The sequence below is a fragment of the Scardinius erythrophthalmus genome (assembly GCF_964197995.2).
Source record: "Scardinius erythrophthalmus genome assembly, chromosome: 11".
In the NCBI taxonomy this organism is placed as follows: domain Eukaryota; kingdom Metazoa; phylum Chordata; class Actinopteri; order Cypriniformes; family Leuciscidae; genus Scardinius; species Scardinius erythrophthalmus.
Window position 1 is genome coordinate 1,318,732 of NC_138231.1, and position 12,953 is coordinate 1,331,684.

Here is a 12,953-nt window from a genome sequence, read left to right on the forward strand (position 1 = left end):
GGAGGGGCTTGGCTGTCAAACATCCTCTCGTCACCATTACATCGGTTAAAGGGGGCGTGGCCAACAGTGAGGGACATGACATTTCTAGATCACTGCTTGAGGAAAATGAAATCAGAAGTAGCAGCAAAAGTTTAAATAAGCAAAATAAGGACAGACCTCAGATCATATGTATTATTAATCATTTATTAAAAATGTTCAACTCATGTTTACAAAAACAGCTTAAATTAGAAAAGCTCAGAACATACTGGTCACTACATGTAGACACACACACACACAAAAAAATTTCTATTAAAAATACATTAACAATTTAGTGCTATTTACACTAAAACTCTTTAGTCAACTTCCTCCATTCTAGAACTGTCTTCATCGCCCTCCAGAACTGGCATGTCTTCTTCAGCGGGTTGAGTAATGTCCTCCACAGTAGAGTCATCATCATCGATGCCTGCAAAATACAGATTCAATAATAATTAAGTCACTTTTTCCTCTGAAATTTCATTTATATGACTACAATCTTAAAGTCACCATGAAATCAATTATATTTTTTAATGGAATATTGCAGTGAGGATTTAACCACATCATTATTTACAAAAAAATAAAATAATGCACCCTTATAATCGTTAATCAAAGATAATCTCTTGTTTTATGATGTGTTTACTTTGTGAAAAAAACTTTTTTCAAAGTCAACTGTGATTAAAAGGTGTTTAATTTCTTTGACATGTTCTATGTTCTATTCTTGGGCTCTGGTTAGACGTCTATTACATTTTCTCTGACAGCCCAAATTTTGCCTTGTTTAGCCTAGACGTCAGGGCTGTGTTTGTATGGCTATTTCGCGTCTTTTAAACACAAAATTGCTTGCTGGTGGTTAGGCTTGTAAACTTACCAAGAAAAATCTAAAGAAGCTTTTTCCACTATAAAGAAACTGTTTTGCAATGGATGTCCATGGATGTTAAAGGTTCTTCATGCAACCATCAACGCCAATTAAGAACCGCTATTTTTAAGAGTGAGTCAGTGGTTTTTTGATGGGCATTCCCAATGACCAAAGAGCAGAGTGCCTCTAAAAAATGCTGGGTTGTTTTAACCCAAAATTGGGTGAAAAAAATGGACAAACCCAACAGTTGGGTTACATTTTTAAATTAACCCAACTGTTGGGTTTGTCCATATTTGACCCAATTTTGGGGTTGAAACAACCCAGCATTTTGTAGAGTGTAATAAACTGTAGGCTCTTAGACATCACACTTACCAAGACCAAGTTTGATCATCCTGTAGATGCGGTTAGCATGCGTTTGTGGGTCTTCCAAGGTGAAGCCCGAGGAGAGCAGGGCGGTCTCGAACAGCAGGATCACCAAGTCTTTCACGGCCTTGTCGTTCTTGTCGGCTTCTGCCTTCTCTCGCAGGGTCTCGACGATGGGATGGAGAGGGTTGATTTCCAGGTGCTTTTTAGCAGTCATGTAGCCCATGGTGGAGTTGTCTCTCAAGGCCTGAGACTTCATGATCCTCTCCATGTTGGCCGTCCAGCCGTATGTGCTTGTGACGATGCAACAAGGCGAAGACACCAGACGGTTCGAGACGGTGACCTGTTTGGGTACAAATCCAAATATTCATTATCATTTAAGAGCTCTGAAGACTGTGCACTTCTAAATCTTAGTCTAGTATGCTAACAGCTTCTACCTTCTCAATCTTTTTGTCAAGAATGTCTTTCATGATCTTGCATAAGTTCTCATATTTGGTCTTCAACTCCTCCTGCTTCTTCTTCTCGTCCTCGTCCTCGGGAAGCTCCAGACCCTCTTTGGTCACTGACACCAGGTTCTTGCCATCATACTCCTTCAGCTGCTGAACGCAGTATTCATCGATGGGCTCGATCATGTAGATCACCTCCAGACCGGCTTTGCGCAGACGCTCCACGAAGGCCGAGTTCGCCACCTGGTCTTTGGTCTCGCCTTTGGAGAGATTTGACAATTGTAAGAAAATGGTCTCTTTGGGTTAAAGCAATGTTTAATCTGGTGCTCTTCTGTCGTTTTACGTTTTGAAATGTATATATTTGCTTTTAGAAAATATACATTTCATATAAAAATTGAAAATAGTATTTATGTGCATTTTTCAGAACAAAACACGTAAAATTCTGTTACTTTTTTAAGTTCAGCAATAATCCGCCAAGTGTCGTCTTTGAAAAGAGATCAAAACTTTAGTCTGTTGCTCTAAAGCATTCAAGATTTACGACAGTTTAAGTTCAGGTCTATGCTCAAAAAGTGAATAAATGGATTATAATACAGTGTAAGTATAATTTAGTACGAAAAAAAGTCCCCTGAAAATACACAATATTAAATAAAAAACATCATCAAACTAAAATATAGTTCATTCATTTCATTGACAAAAAAAGAAATGGGTGATTTTTGACTGACATGCGAAGAGCACCAGAGGGTTAAGTTCATGAACCATTCACTAACCGGTGATGTAGTAGATGTGCTTCTGGGTGTCCTTCATGCGAGACACGTAGTCCTTGAGGGAAAGCATCTCGTCTCCAGAGGCAGATGTGTAGTAGCGAAGCAGCTCCGAGAGCTTTTTGCGGTTCTGAGAGTCCTCATGGATGCCCAGCTAGAATAGAAATATATTTTAGGATATATCTTGGATATACTGAAATGAGTTTCATCAGCTACTCGAAAAGCACATATACCTTGATGTTCTTGGAGAACTGCTCGTAAAGCTTCTTGTAGTTGTCTTTGTCGTCGGCGAGTTCAGTGAAGAGATCCAGACACTTCTTGACCAGGTTCTTGCGGATGACTTTCAGGATCTTGCTCTGTTGAAGCATCTCTCTGGAGATGTTCAGCGGCAGATCCTCAGAGTCCACGACGCCCTTAATGAAGTCTGGGAGGAAAGTTTAACCCGTCAACACTTAAACTCTTGGGTTATATGTCTAGGAATCATTTATAATGAACTCTTGAGACACTTACTGAGGTATTCTGGAATGAGCTCATCGCAGTTGTCCATGATAAAGACCCTGCGCACATATAACTTAATGTTGTTTCTCTTTTTCTTGTTCTCGAAAAGGTCAAAGGAGGCTCTTCTGGGAATAAACAGCAGAGCGCGAAACTCCAGCTGGCCCTCGACCGAGAAGTGCTGTATCAACAAGAAGATTGACGGTCTTCTCAATAAAAGTCCAGTCATTTTTATGCTATATTTCTGACTTAATATTACTACCAACCTTGACGGCCAGATGATCCTCCCAGTCGTTGCTTAAACTCTTGTAGAACTCGCCGTACTCTTCATTGGTGATGTCATCTGGGTTGCGGGTCCACAGGGGTTTGGTCTTGTTGAGCTCCTGAACATCAATGTACTTTTCCTTGACCTTCTTCTTCCTCTTGTTCTGGCCATCTTTGGTGTCTTCATCCTCATCAGCCCCCAAGTCCTCAATCTTGGGTTTGTCTTTGTCATCGCCAGCTGTCACCTCCTCATCCACCTTCTCTCCCTCTTCAAGGTCAACCTCCTTCTCTCTCTGTTTCTCAATCTGCAAGATATTTTTATGTTTTATAATGTGGGCACTAGAAGCATTGGAAGGTTTGCAGTCCAGGTACCAAAGTAGAGGCACTTACAAAAAGCAGAATTTTTTTTTCCAGACTTTATATCAGGGTTCACCAATCTCGGTCCTGGAGGGCCGCTGTCCTGCAGAGTTTAGCTCCAACCCCAATTAAACACACCTGAACCAGCTAATCAAGGTCTCACTAGGCATACTAGAAACTTTCAAACAGGTGTGTTGGAGATGGTTGGAGCTAAACTCTGCAGGGACAGCGGCCCTCCAGGACCGAGATTGGTGAACCCTGCTTTATATCATTCAATTTGGACTTTATAACTCCCAATTGTGAGAAAAAAAGTCAGAATTGCGAGAAAAAATTCAGAATTACAAGTTTATATTTCGCAATTCAGACTTTATGACACTCAATTGCGACTTTATATCATGCAATCTTTTTCTGTTTTACAATCTGGGCACTAGAATCATTGGCAGGCTTGCAGTCCAGGTACCAAAGTAGAGGCACTTACGAAAAGCGTGATGGGGTAACCGATGAACTGAGAGTGCTTCTTCACAACCTCCTTGACGCGCTTCTCCTCAACGTATTCAGACTGATCCTCTTTAAGGTGGAGAATGACTTTGGTACCACGTCCAATGGATTCACCTATAATTGCAGGGCATGATTAGTACTTTTTGAATAAAGATCCAATTGATTTGTATCAAAAACTTCTAAGAGCTCATACCACTGTCTGGCTTCACTGTGAAGGATCCGCCGGCTGCAGACTCCCAGATGTACTGCTCGTCATCGTTGTGTTTGGTGATGACCGTGACTTTCTCGGCCACCAGGTAGGCGGAGTAGAAACCCACACCGAACTGACCGATCATTGAGATGTCGGCTCCCGCCTGAAGGGCCTCCATGAAGGCCTTTGTGCCGGATTTGGCGATGGTGCCCAGGTTGTTAATGAGGTCCGCTTTGGTCATGCCGATGCCGGTGTCAACGATTGTGAGTGTGCGCTCTTTCTGATTGGGGGTGATGTCAATCTTCAGGTCCTTGCATGAATCAAGTTTGCTTGGGTCTGTCAAGCTCTCGTATCTGATCTTGTCCAGTGCCTGTTTTAAAGACACGTAAAACAATGGGCCACTGAAACAACTGGATCACAAGAGGTCGGGAGACTCCCAATTTAAGATATTTTAAGCTGAGTAAAAAGGGTCATGCATGAAATTGTGAGTTATTTTGAATTTAAGTTGAAAGAATGTGAGCAATATGCTTAAATTACTATTTATTTATTATTTTTTGATCAAATCTAGAAATTTAAAGGTAAATACATAAATTAATCTCCCAAAAAATGCATAAAAAATTTGAAAAAAATATTATCAAAATAAATAAAATAAGCTTTCTGGACAATAATAATAATAATTAAGTATAATTTTAGGGCTTCGGGTCATTTTGACCCGCGAGGGAAGGATGAGGTCAAATCTCTGGTGAACTCACGTCTGAGGAGTTGGAGATGAGCTCTCTGAGGAAGATCTCTTTGTTGGAGTAGAAGGTGTTGATGATCAGAGACATGAGCTGAGCGATCTCAGCCTGGAAAGCGAAGGTCTCGACGTCTTCCTCCATCACGGGCTGTGCTGCTTTCTCTGGCATCTGCGCAAACCCAAGAAGGAAACGGACAAATGAGGGTTCTGAAATATGAAGCTCTAACATTGGAAAATAACCAGAACAAATGTATTTCATTAAAAAAGAATAGAGTTTTTATTCTTTCTAAGTATGAATTTTGAATTGACACGTGTTCTTTTCAGTGTTGGCCAGCTATTTTCAATGGAAAGTGATAGAAGCTTGTTTCTGCCACAGAATAAAACAATTTAAAAGAATTGCGACTTTTTATCTCACAATTCTGACTTTTTTCTCGCGATTGCGAGTTATAATGTCAGAATCGCGAGAAAAAAGTCAGAATTGCAAGTTTACATCTCTCAAATCAGACTTTATAACACGCAACTGCAACTTTATATCATGCTATTCGGACTTTATAACTCGCAATTGTGAGAAAAAGTCAGAATTATGAGTTAAAAAGTCGCATTTACCTTTTTTTATTTTTTATTAACCAGCAGTCCAAAAAGTCACTAGATTTGTCAGTAGGTGCTTTTTTTAAGAAATAAAAATGCTATGTTGGCAACACTGGTTGTATTAATAATTAAATCTGAACTTCTATTCTATCTATTCTTTCTAACTTCTATCTATTCCTCCAATAGTACAAAAAAAAAAAATCATTTTCATACCAACATTTTTTACATGCATTCATTACTTCCACCACTACGCCAATAATCATAAAAATTCCTTTGAATTACAAAAATGCAGATTATTCATAATATAGTTTATGTTATATTATAACATAAGTTTAATATTAACTTTTCATGTGCTCTTCTGTGTCTGCGCTCTGAGTCTTTGATGAAGGACAGCTGATTAACCCTCTCTCTGCTGTAAAAGCACATGTCCAGCACCTGTCATGAGTTCAGGAGTGGGGGAGGAGTGTCACATGTCCTCACGCAAATGCCCATTTATGCAACCCATACTATCCTTTTCAGCACATTTTAGAGGGTTTACTAATGTAATTTGATTCTCATTATTCTCAATTCTCATTTTTAGGATGTTGTTTTGGGTTACTCAGGGTTGAAAAGTCACAGCTGTCATGATTTGATGAGATGAGTCAGCATGCTTGCAGACATGTGCTCTTCTCTTTTGGCCAATGTTGGTCTGATGTGCTCTAAAAGCATTCAGGATTTACAACAATTTAATTGGAAATGTCTTCTTCTTCTTCTTTTTTTTTTTAGGCACTCTAAAAAATGCTGGGTTTGGGTCAAATATGGACAAACCCAGCTGTTGGGTTAAATTTTTAAATTACATTTGGTAACACTTTATTTTACAGTGTCCTTGTTACATGCACTTACCGTAGTAATAACAGTAAATTATGCATAATTACATGCAACTAACCCTCAACCAAACCCTAACCCTATAGTAAGTGCATAGTTGCTTAATATCAATACTTAAATATGTAATTACACTGTAACAATGACACCTTAAAATAAAGTGTAACCTTAAATTTTTAACCCAACGTTTGGGTTTGTCCATGTTTGACCCAAAGTTGGGTTAAAACAACCCAGCTTTTTTTTTTTTTTTTTTGGAGCATATATGCTCAAAAAATGGACTTTAAAATGTAAAGCAGTAAATTAATCAGATATGAACCCCATTATAACGGCCCAATGCTCTAAAATCAGTGCAAATCCCAAACTCAGTTTCTAGAATGTAATTCCTACCTTGATAATTGTCTTCGGTATAAAACAAGGTCTCAGGCGTATGGAGATCTTAATCCACTTGGGTTTGGTTTGAGTTTTGGTGTCGCCGACTTCTTCTGGTCGCTGGTTTTGCTTTATCTGCCGAGAAGAAGGCCTTCATCAGGCTTTATATACCGTTGAGCCAAGTTTCTCGAAACCCCCATTGAGAAACTTCCAGAAGGAATGCCCACTACAGATAGGAGTGCTAAAGTAAGACCACCAGGCCGAGTGTGTGTGTGTGTGTGTGTGTGTGTGTGTGTGAGAGGGGGGTGTTCGCTATCCTAGACCCCTTTTGTCCTTTTTTGGGGCAGGGAGTCACAAGAAGTGTCTGTCAATCAAAGGAAGAACGTTCCGGATAACACATGTGTCCACCATAGACTTCTTCCTATAGCAAAATCTGGAAAGCTCATTGGTTGATCCAGTGAAACAGCGCAACATATCACTGAGGTGCTAAAATTCACCATGAAGAGATAAAACTCTATAAAAGACAGAACTCTGAACTTGCAGGCCTAGTTTCACCTTATGATGTGTTCTGGTGAATATTGGCACGGAATATTGGGGTCGAATTGGTTTATAATTCAGCGAATGTCAACACTAAGAGTCATGTAAACACACAAAACCTCTAATGTAGGTTATTAGAGACAATTTAAGAAATTATGAACTCTAGTGTTTAAAAAACTGTTCTTTGGTCATTTTGACCCGTTGTTTTCAATGCAATTCACCAAAAATCAACCCGACAAAAACCTCTAGTCATGTAAACACATAAACCTCTAACTGTACTAAAATAAACATGGAATATGAGAAATTATCAACAAAAAAAATATTTTTTGGGTTCAATGCAAAAATCTCTTTAGGGTTCAATGCAATTTTGCCAAAAATCAGCACAACGACAAACTCTAGTCATGTAAACACATAAACGTGTCACACATCAGGTTTCAGCAGAGACGAGGGGAAGCAAGATATAAACGCAGCAGTTTTTATTCTTAAACTATCTCAAATCTTTACAAAACCAAATCACAGGAACAGAACAACCTGTAGAACAGAGACAGGGACAGACTGAAACACATGGGCTTAAACACACAGAGATCAGGAAACGAGACACAGCTGGGACAAATGAACATAACGACAGTAATTAACAAGACAACAGGTGACCGGGATTAAATCAGTGAAACACAAACACTGAACGTGACACCTCTGTTGTAGTGACTAAATGTGAAATATGAGAAATTATCAACAAAAATAGTATTTCTCTCTTTAAGGTTCAATGCAATTTGCCAAAAATCAAGGCTATGAAAAAAGAAAGTCATAAACACCTGGCTTGGTGGTGAGTAAATTATGGGATTAATTTTGGGTGAACTAACCATTTAAATTGCTTGTATATCTCTCAGTATATGCTATAATAGGCCTATACACCAGAAGAAAATAACTCAAGCTTATTCACCCTTATATCACCCTTCCGAACATCACTATTCCATACTTTGATCAGCACAACTAGACACACATATATATACATATATATGTATATGTATATGTATATGTATATGTATGTATATGTGTGTCTAGTTGTGCTGAAACACTAGAAACATTTTCTAGTGTTTTCCCGACCAGAGGACGGCGCTAGTGTTTTCCAGCACATTCTCTGACTGACAGTGTGTGTTTCAGTGGAGTTTCCAGAAGCATATGTGTGAGGTTATATATGAGATTCAATCTGATATAAAAACTTGCAACAATAGGCTACTGGGAGTTTGATCTGTTTAGAAGTGACCAACAAGCTCTGTCTACAGTAAGTCACATATTTTATGTACTTTTATCCTCTTCTCTTCTGACTTCTCTTCAGCGACTCGGCGCACAAGAACTGACGTTCATCTCCAGAAATGTGTTTCTTATTAAATTCAACGTTCTAATCGCATCCCTCAGACTATACACAATACAAGCACCAACCTTTGATGCTTAATGAGTTTATTTAAAGATGTTAATTTTTACTCTGCTAGTATTAGTTTTCCCTCTTCATGCATGTGCATTTATGTTATTATGCAATAAAAAAAACTGCTTTAGATCTGCAAAGATCACGTTTATATTTTGTGGTGTATTTCCTTCAGTGGAATTATACAACAATTATATAACAAATATTGGCTGTGTTTTGTGTATGTTTATTGTTTATTCCTGCATGAGAATTCTCCTTTTGTTGCTGTTGAATGGAGTTAGCCTATAATATCCTTGTCCTGAACTTTTGTATTTATTTATTAGACTGCAGTTGTTAATTAGCCAGCTGGCTAACACTGGCACATTTACAGAAATGGAAAGAAAGAACGAACTGGAATTGACGAGAAAAAGATTCGATTTTATTTAACTAGCGTGAACGCGCAGCGCACTGCCTGACTGTGTCGCGCGCGCGCTCGTGCAGCAGCGGAATGAACGCTAATGTAAGATGGCGGCGGAGGGAAGGAGGAGAATTAAATTAAAACTCAATTCTCCTCCACACGGGAGGGCGTGTATAAACTCATGCCGAACTCAGAGTACAGTCGCCCGAACCGGGTCCGGTTCAACTCGCAGGGCTCGAACACGGTTAAGGTCTCATTCGTTAACGTGAACGAGTCCGGGAACGGCGAGAGAATGTGTTTCAGTGTGGGCCAGGAGCTTTACTTTTACATCTATAAAGGCGTCAGGAAGGTATAACTGAGACTCTTCCACGCGCAATAATCAGTGTGCATTGGGTTTGATCCGGGTCAGACTGTGCACTGGATCTAATGTTTAACGTACAACTCAAGTTGCATGGAAACGCAACCCAAAACACACTGATTTTGAACTGATGCACTTAACGTGCAATCCAGAGCATAGTTTTTGGTGAGTAACTTGTTGCATTATGTTGAAAAGGTGTATATTTGTGTGCACAATACGATTACAGCATCATATAGGCTACAATATTGTACTGTGCATTATGTGTTTTAGGGCAGGTATGGGTTTATGCATGAGGTTTAGGTGGTTAATTAACATTTGCATTCTTTGGTAAGTTAATTTAAAAAATAATACTGTTTATATACTCATGCATCCTAGAATATAATGTATTTTCACTGATTTCTGCGCAGTTACGCATGAGATTTGGGGTGGGTAATCGGTTGCATTTATGTTGAGAGTATATTTTTGTGTTTTCAATATGACTGACATGTCAGTGCAGTTCAAAATATCCTGTGCATTCTGTCATGTTGTCTTATGATGCGTGTGGTGGATAATGCAACGTGATAGAATTAAATACACTATCAGCCAAAAGTTTTGAATCGGGAAGATTTTTAATGTTTTAAAAGAAGTCTTCTCTGCTCACCAAGGCTGCATTTATTTGATTAAAAATAATATAACCCCTCCCCCCCCCCAGTAATATTGTTAAATATTATGACGATTTAAAATGACTGTTTTCTATGTGAATATACAGTAAAGTGTAATTTATTCCAGTGATCAAAGCTGAATTTTCAGCATCATTACTCCAGTCTTCAGAGTCACATGATCCTTCAGAAATATGATGATTTGATTATTATTTAGGTAGCAGATACACTGTAAAAAAAATGTTTTCATGATTTTATACCACAACATTTTTGCTTTTGTCAAGTCAACTTAGATAATTGATGTGGTTCAGATAACATAATACTTTGAGTTTCTGTTGATTAAACCAATCTCCTTCATCGTATCAACTCAAATGTAAGATTTTAAGGCAGCCAGGTTACTTACTTTAAGTTAAACCAACAAAAATGTTTAACAGTGTATATTGTATATCATTTATCCTCTTTTTCTCTCTTTAGGGCCTTTTGCCTTCCCAAAACCCATCCAGTGGGACGGTCGTATAGATGCCGAGTGGGACCTTTATACGCATGATGCATTTATTTTATTATTTTAATGAAACGGGTTCATGTACAATGTGTAAATATTGTAATTTACAGATTTATGGTGGATTGAAATAATAAGTTCACAAAACAGTAAAGTTGTATTTCTAATTTATATATATAAAATTAAAATAATTTTTAAATAAGCATATTTTTGTCTCTTTGATTTATCTCACTGCATGTTCTGTCTTCTGATGGTTGTTTATGTGTGTTTTCCTGAGGACGTTCTTATTGTGATAACGCAGAGATATCTGGTCTTGCTTCAGGACGGATGGATGTAATTGTAAAATGGTATACATTTTCTTATGCATTTTGTTTAATAAAATGCAAGATAAACCTCATAATCTCAATTATGTTTTGAACATTTAGTTCTCTATGGAAGCTTGTTTCTGCCACAAAATAAAATAGGTAATTGTGACTTTTTGTCTGACTTTATTTCACGTTTATATTTCGCAATTCTGACTATTTCTCTCAATTGCGAGTTTGAAAATTCTGACTTTCATGCAATTGCAAGTTTATATGTTGCAATTCTGACAATTTCACGCAATTGTGAGTTTCACAGTTCTACCTTTTATTTATTGTGAGTTTATAATTTGCAAAAAAGTCTGAATTGTGAGATAAAAAGTTTTTATTTTTTATTCTGTGGCAGAAACAAGCGCCATAGTTCTGTTTTCTTGTAAAATACTTTTTAATTTAATTTCTGTAGCACCAATGGTGTTTAAAATCACTAACTCGAAGTAAGAGCATTCATTAGCATTCACATAATTATCTCTTGACACTTACATCCTAATTTCCTCCTGATTATATAAATTGGCATTGAACTATTATATGCATTAGTATTAGATGTGCATGTTGGCGTCTGAGAGTAATTGGCCTTGTCATGATGGGTCTTAAAGGTCACACTATGCTGAAGGATTTAATGTCTAATTTCTAATTGGAAGAATTGCAGTGGTGCGTTTGGAGTGTATTTATGAACCGATCTGTGTGCAATATTCACGATTTGTTTTACAGGTTGCTTTCATTGTAAATTGTAAGTTTAATCATGTTTCTCCTAAAATCCCTCAGGAGAAAAAAAAAAAAACAAAAAAAACGAATAATTGTGATACATGAAGTGTATTATTGAGCATGTTATTAAGCTATAAAATCAAAGCTCATTTGATCTTGAGAATGTTTGAGGTCATATCGAAATACACACATTTTCTGACTGATCAGGGAAAGAAACCCTTCTCTCTAGGTTTAGTTGAGGACTAGTTGAGGTTTTCTGTTTATACGTCAGTGATTTTATATCTGTGGTTCCTTTAGCATTGAGTCGCTCACATAAACCCCGAACTCCTGCATTTGGTCACCACTGATAACTGAAGCGTTTAAAGATTAATTGGATGCATTTAATGTTAAAGCAGAGAGGATTCCCGTAAGAAAGCAAGCAAGTGCACAATGAAGGAGGGACTCGAGTCGGATCTACAGACACAGAAACGTGAAGATGCATGACTCGTTTCAAGAAACCAACTCTGAACACTTTATCAACACTCACTGTGGATCGGTTTAGCCTGGTCAAAGACTATGAAAAGCCAAAGCTTTAGACATAGGCTATAGAGCAGTTTGAACAGATACTCTGAATTCTGCATTATTAGCCATGTTTCCATTCACCTCAATTCTGGGATATTGCATAAAAAACAATCATGCATGTAAGATTGTTTCTGCCACAGAATAAAACATTTTAAAAGATAATTGTGACTTTTTATTTCACAACTGCGAGATTACATCTCAATTATTTCTCAGAATTGCAAGATATAAAGTCGTAATTGTGTGTTATAAAGTCAGAATTGCGACTTTATACCATGCATTTTTCTCACAATTGCGTTATACAATCTGACTTTATAATGCAATTGTGAGAAAAAAGTCAGAATTGCACGTTTATTTCTCGTAATTCTGACTTCATAACACGCAATTGTGAGTTTATTTCTTGCAATTCTGACTTTATATCTCGCAATTGCGTTATAAAGTCAGAATTGTGAGATATAAACTCCCAATTGCGTGATATCAAGTCGCAATTGTGACATAAAAATTTGCAATTAACTTTTAAAATGTTTTATTCAGTGGCAGAAACAAGCTAAGCTTCCATACTTATGCACTCAGTTGAGTCGTATAATTTTTTTGTCCTATAAGTAGACATGAGCATAAACTACAATGGAAACACATTTACTGAATACATCCTTCGAAGCGCAACACTAAACTCATGTGACTTTTCC

The 12,953-nt window shown here is 37.7% G+C and overlaps 1 protein-coding gene across 1 annotated transcript; it reads right to left on the bottom strand.

The window, feature by feature from the left end:
- Nucleotides 1–165: 165 nt before the first annotated feature.
- On the bottom strand, nt 166–7,080 carry LOC308698011 (heat shock protein HSP 90-alpha 1). The gene is made up of 11 exons (XM_081377780.1): nt 6,815–7,080; nt 4,995–5,147; nt 4,246–4,612; nt 4,033–4,166; nt 3,200–3,502; nt 2,949–3,114; nt 2,672–2,862; nt 2,445–2,592; nt 1,669–1,937; nt 1,241–1,574; nt 166–442 (listed from the first exon to the last, which is right to left on the bottom strand). Exons 2-11 carry the CDS (start codon nt 5,145–5,147, stop codon nt 333–335), a joined length of 2,175 nt encoding a protein of 724 aa, XP_081233906.1. The 5' UTR covers nt 6,815–7,080; the 3' UTR covers nt 166–332.
- Nucleotides 7,081–12,953: the final 5,873 nt, after the last annotated feature.

What these genes read in the sequence shown, in the direction of transcription:
- LOC308698011 (XM_081377780.1), bottom strand. Translation starts at nt 5,147, where the DNA reads ATGCCAGAGAAAGCAGCACAGCCCGTGATGGAGGAAGACGTCGAGACC. An exon ending in TCATCTCCAACTCCTCAGAC is followed by an intron (nt 4,613 to 4,994) that starts GTGAGTTCACCA and finishes TCTTTAAAACAG; the next exon opens with GCACTGGACAAGATCAGATA. An exon ending in GATGATCAAACTTGGTCTTG is followed by an intron (nt 443 to 1,240) that starts GTAAGTGTGATG and finishes TGTATTTTGCAG; the next exon opens with GCATCGATGATGATGACTCT.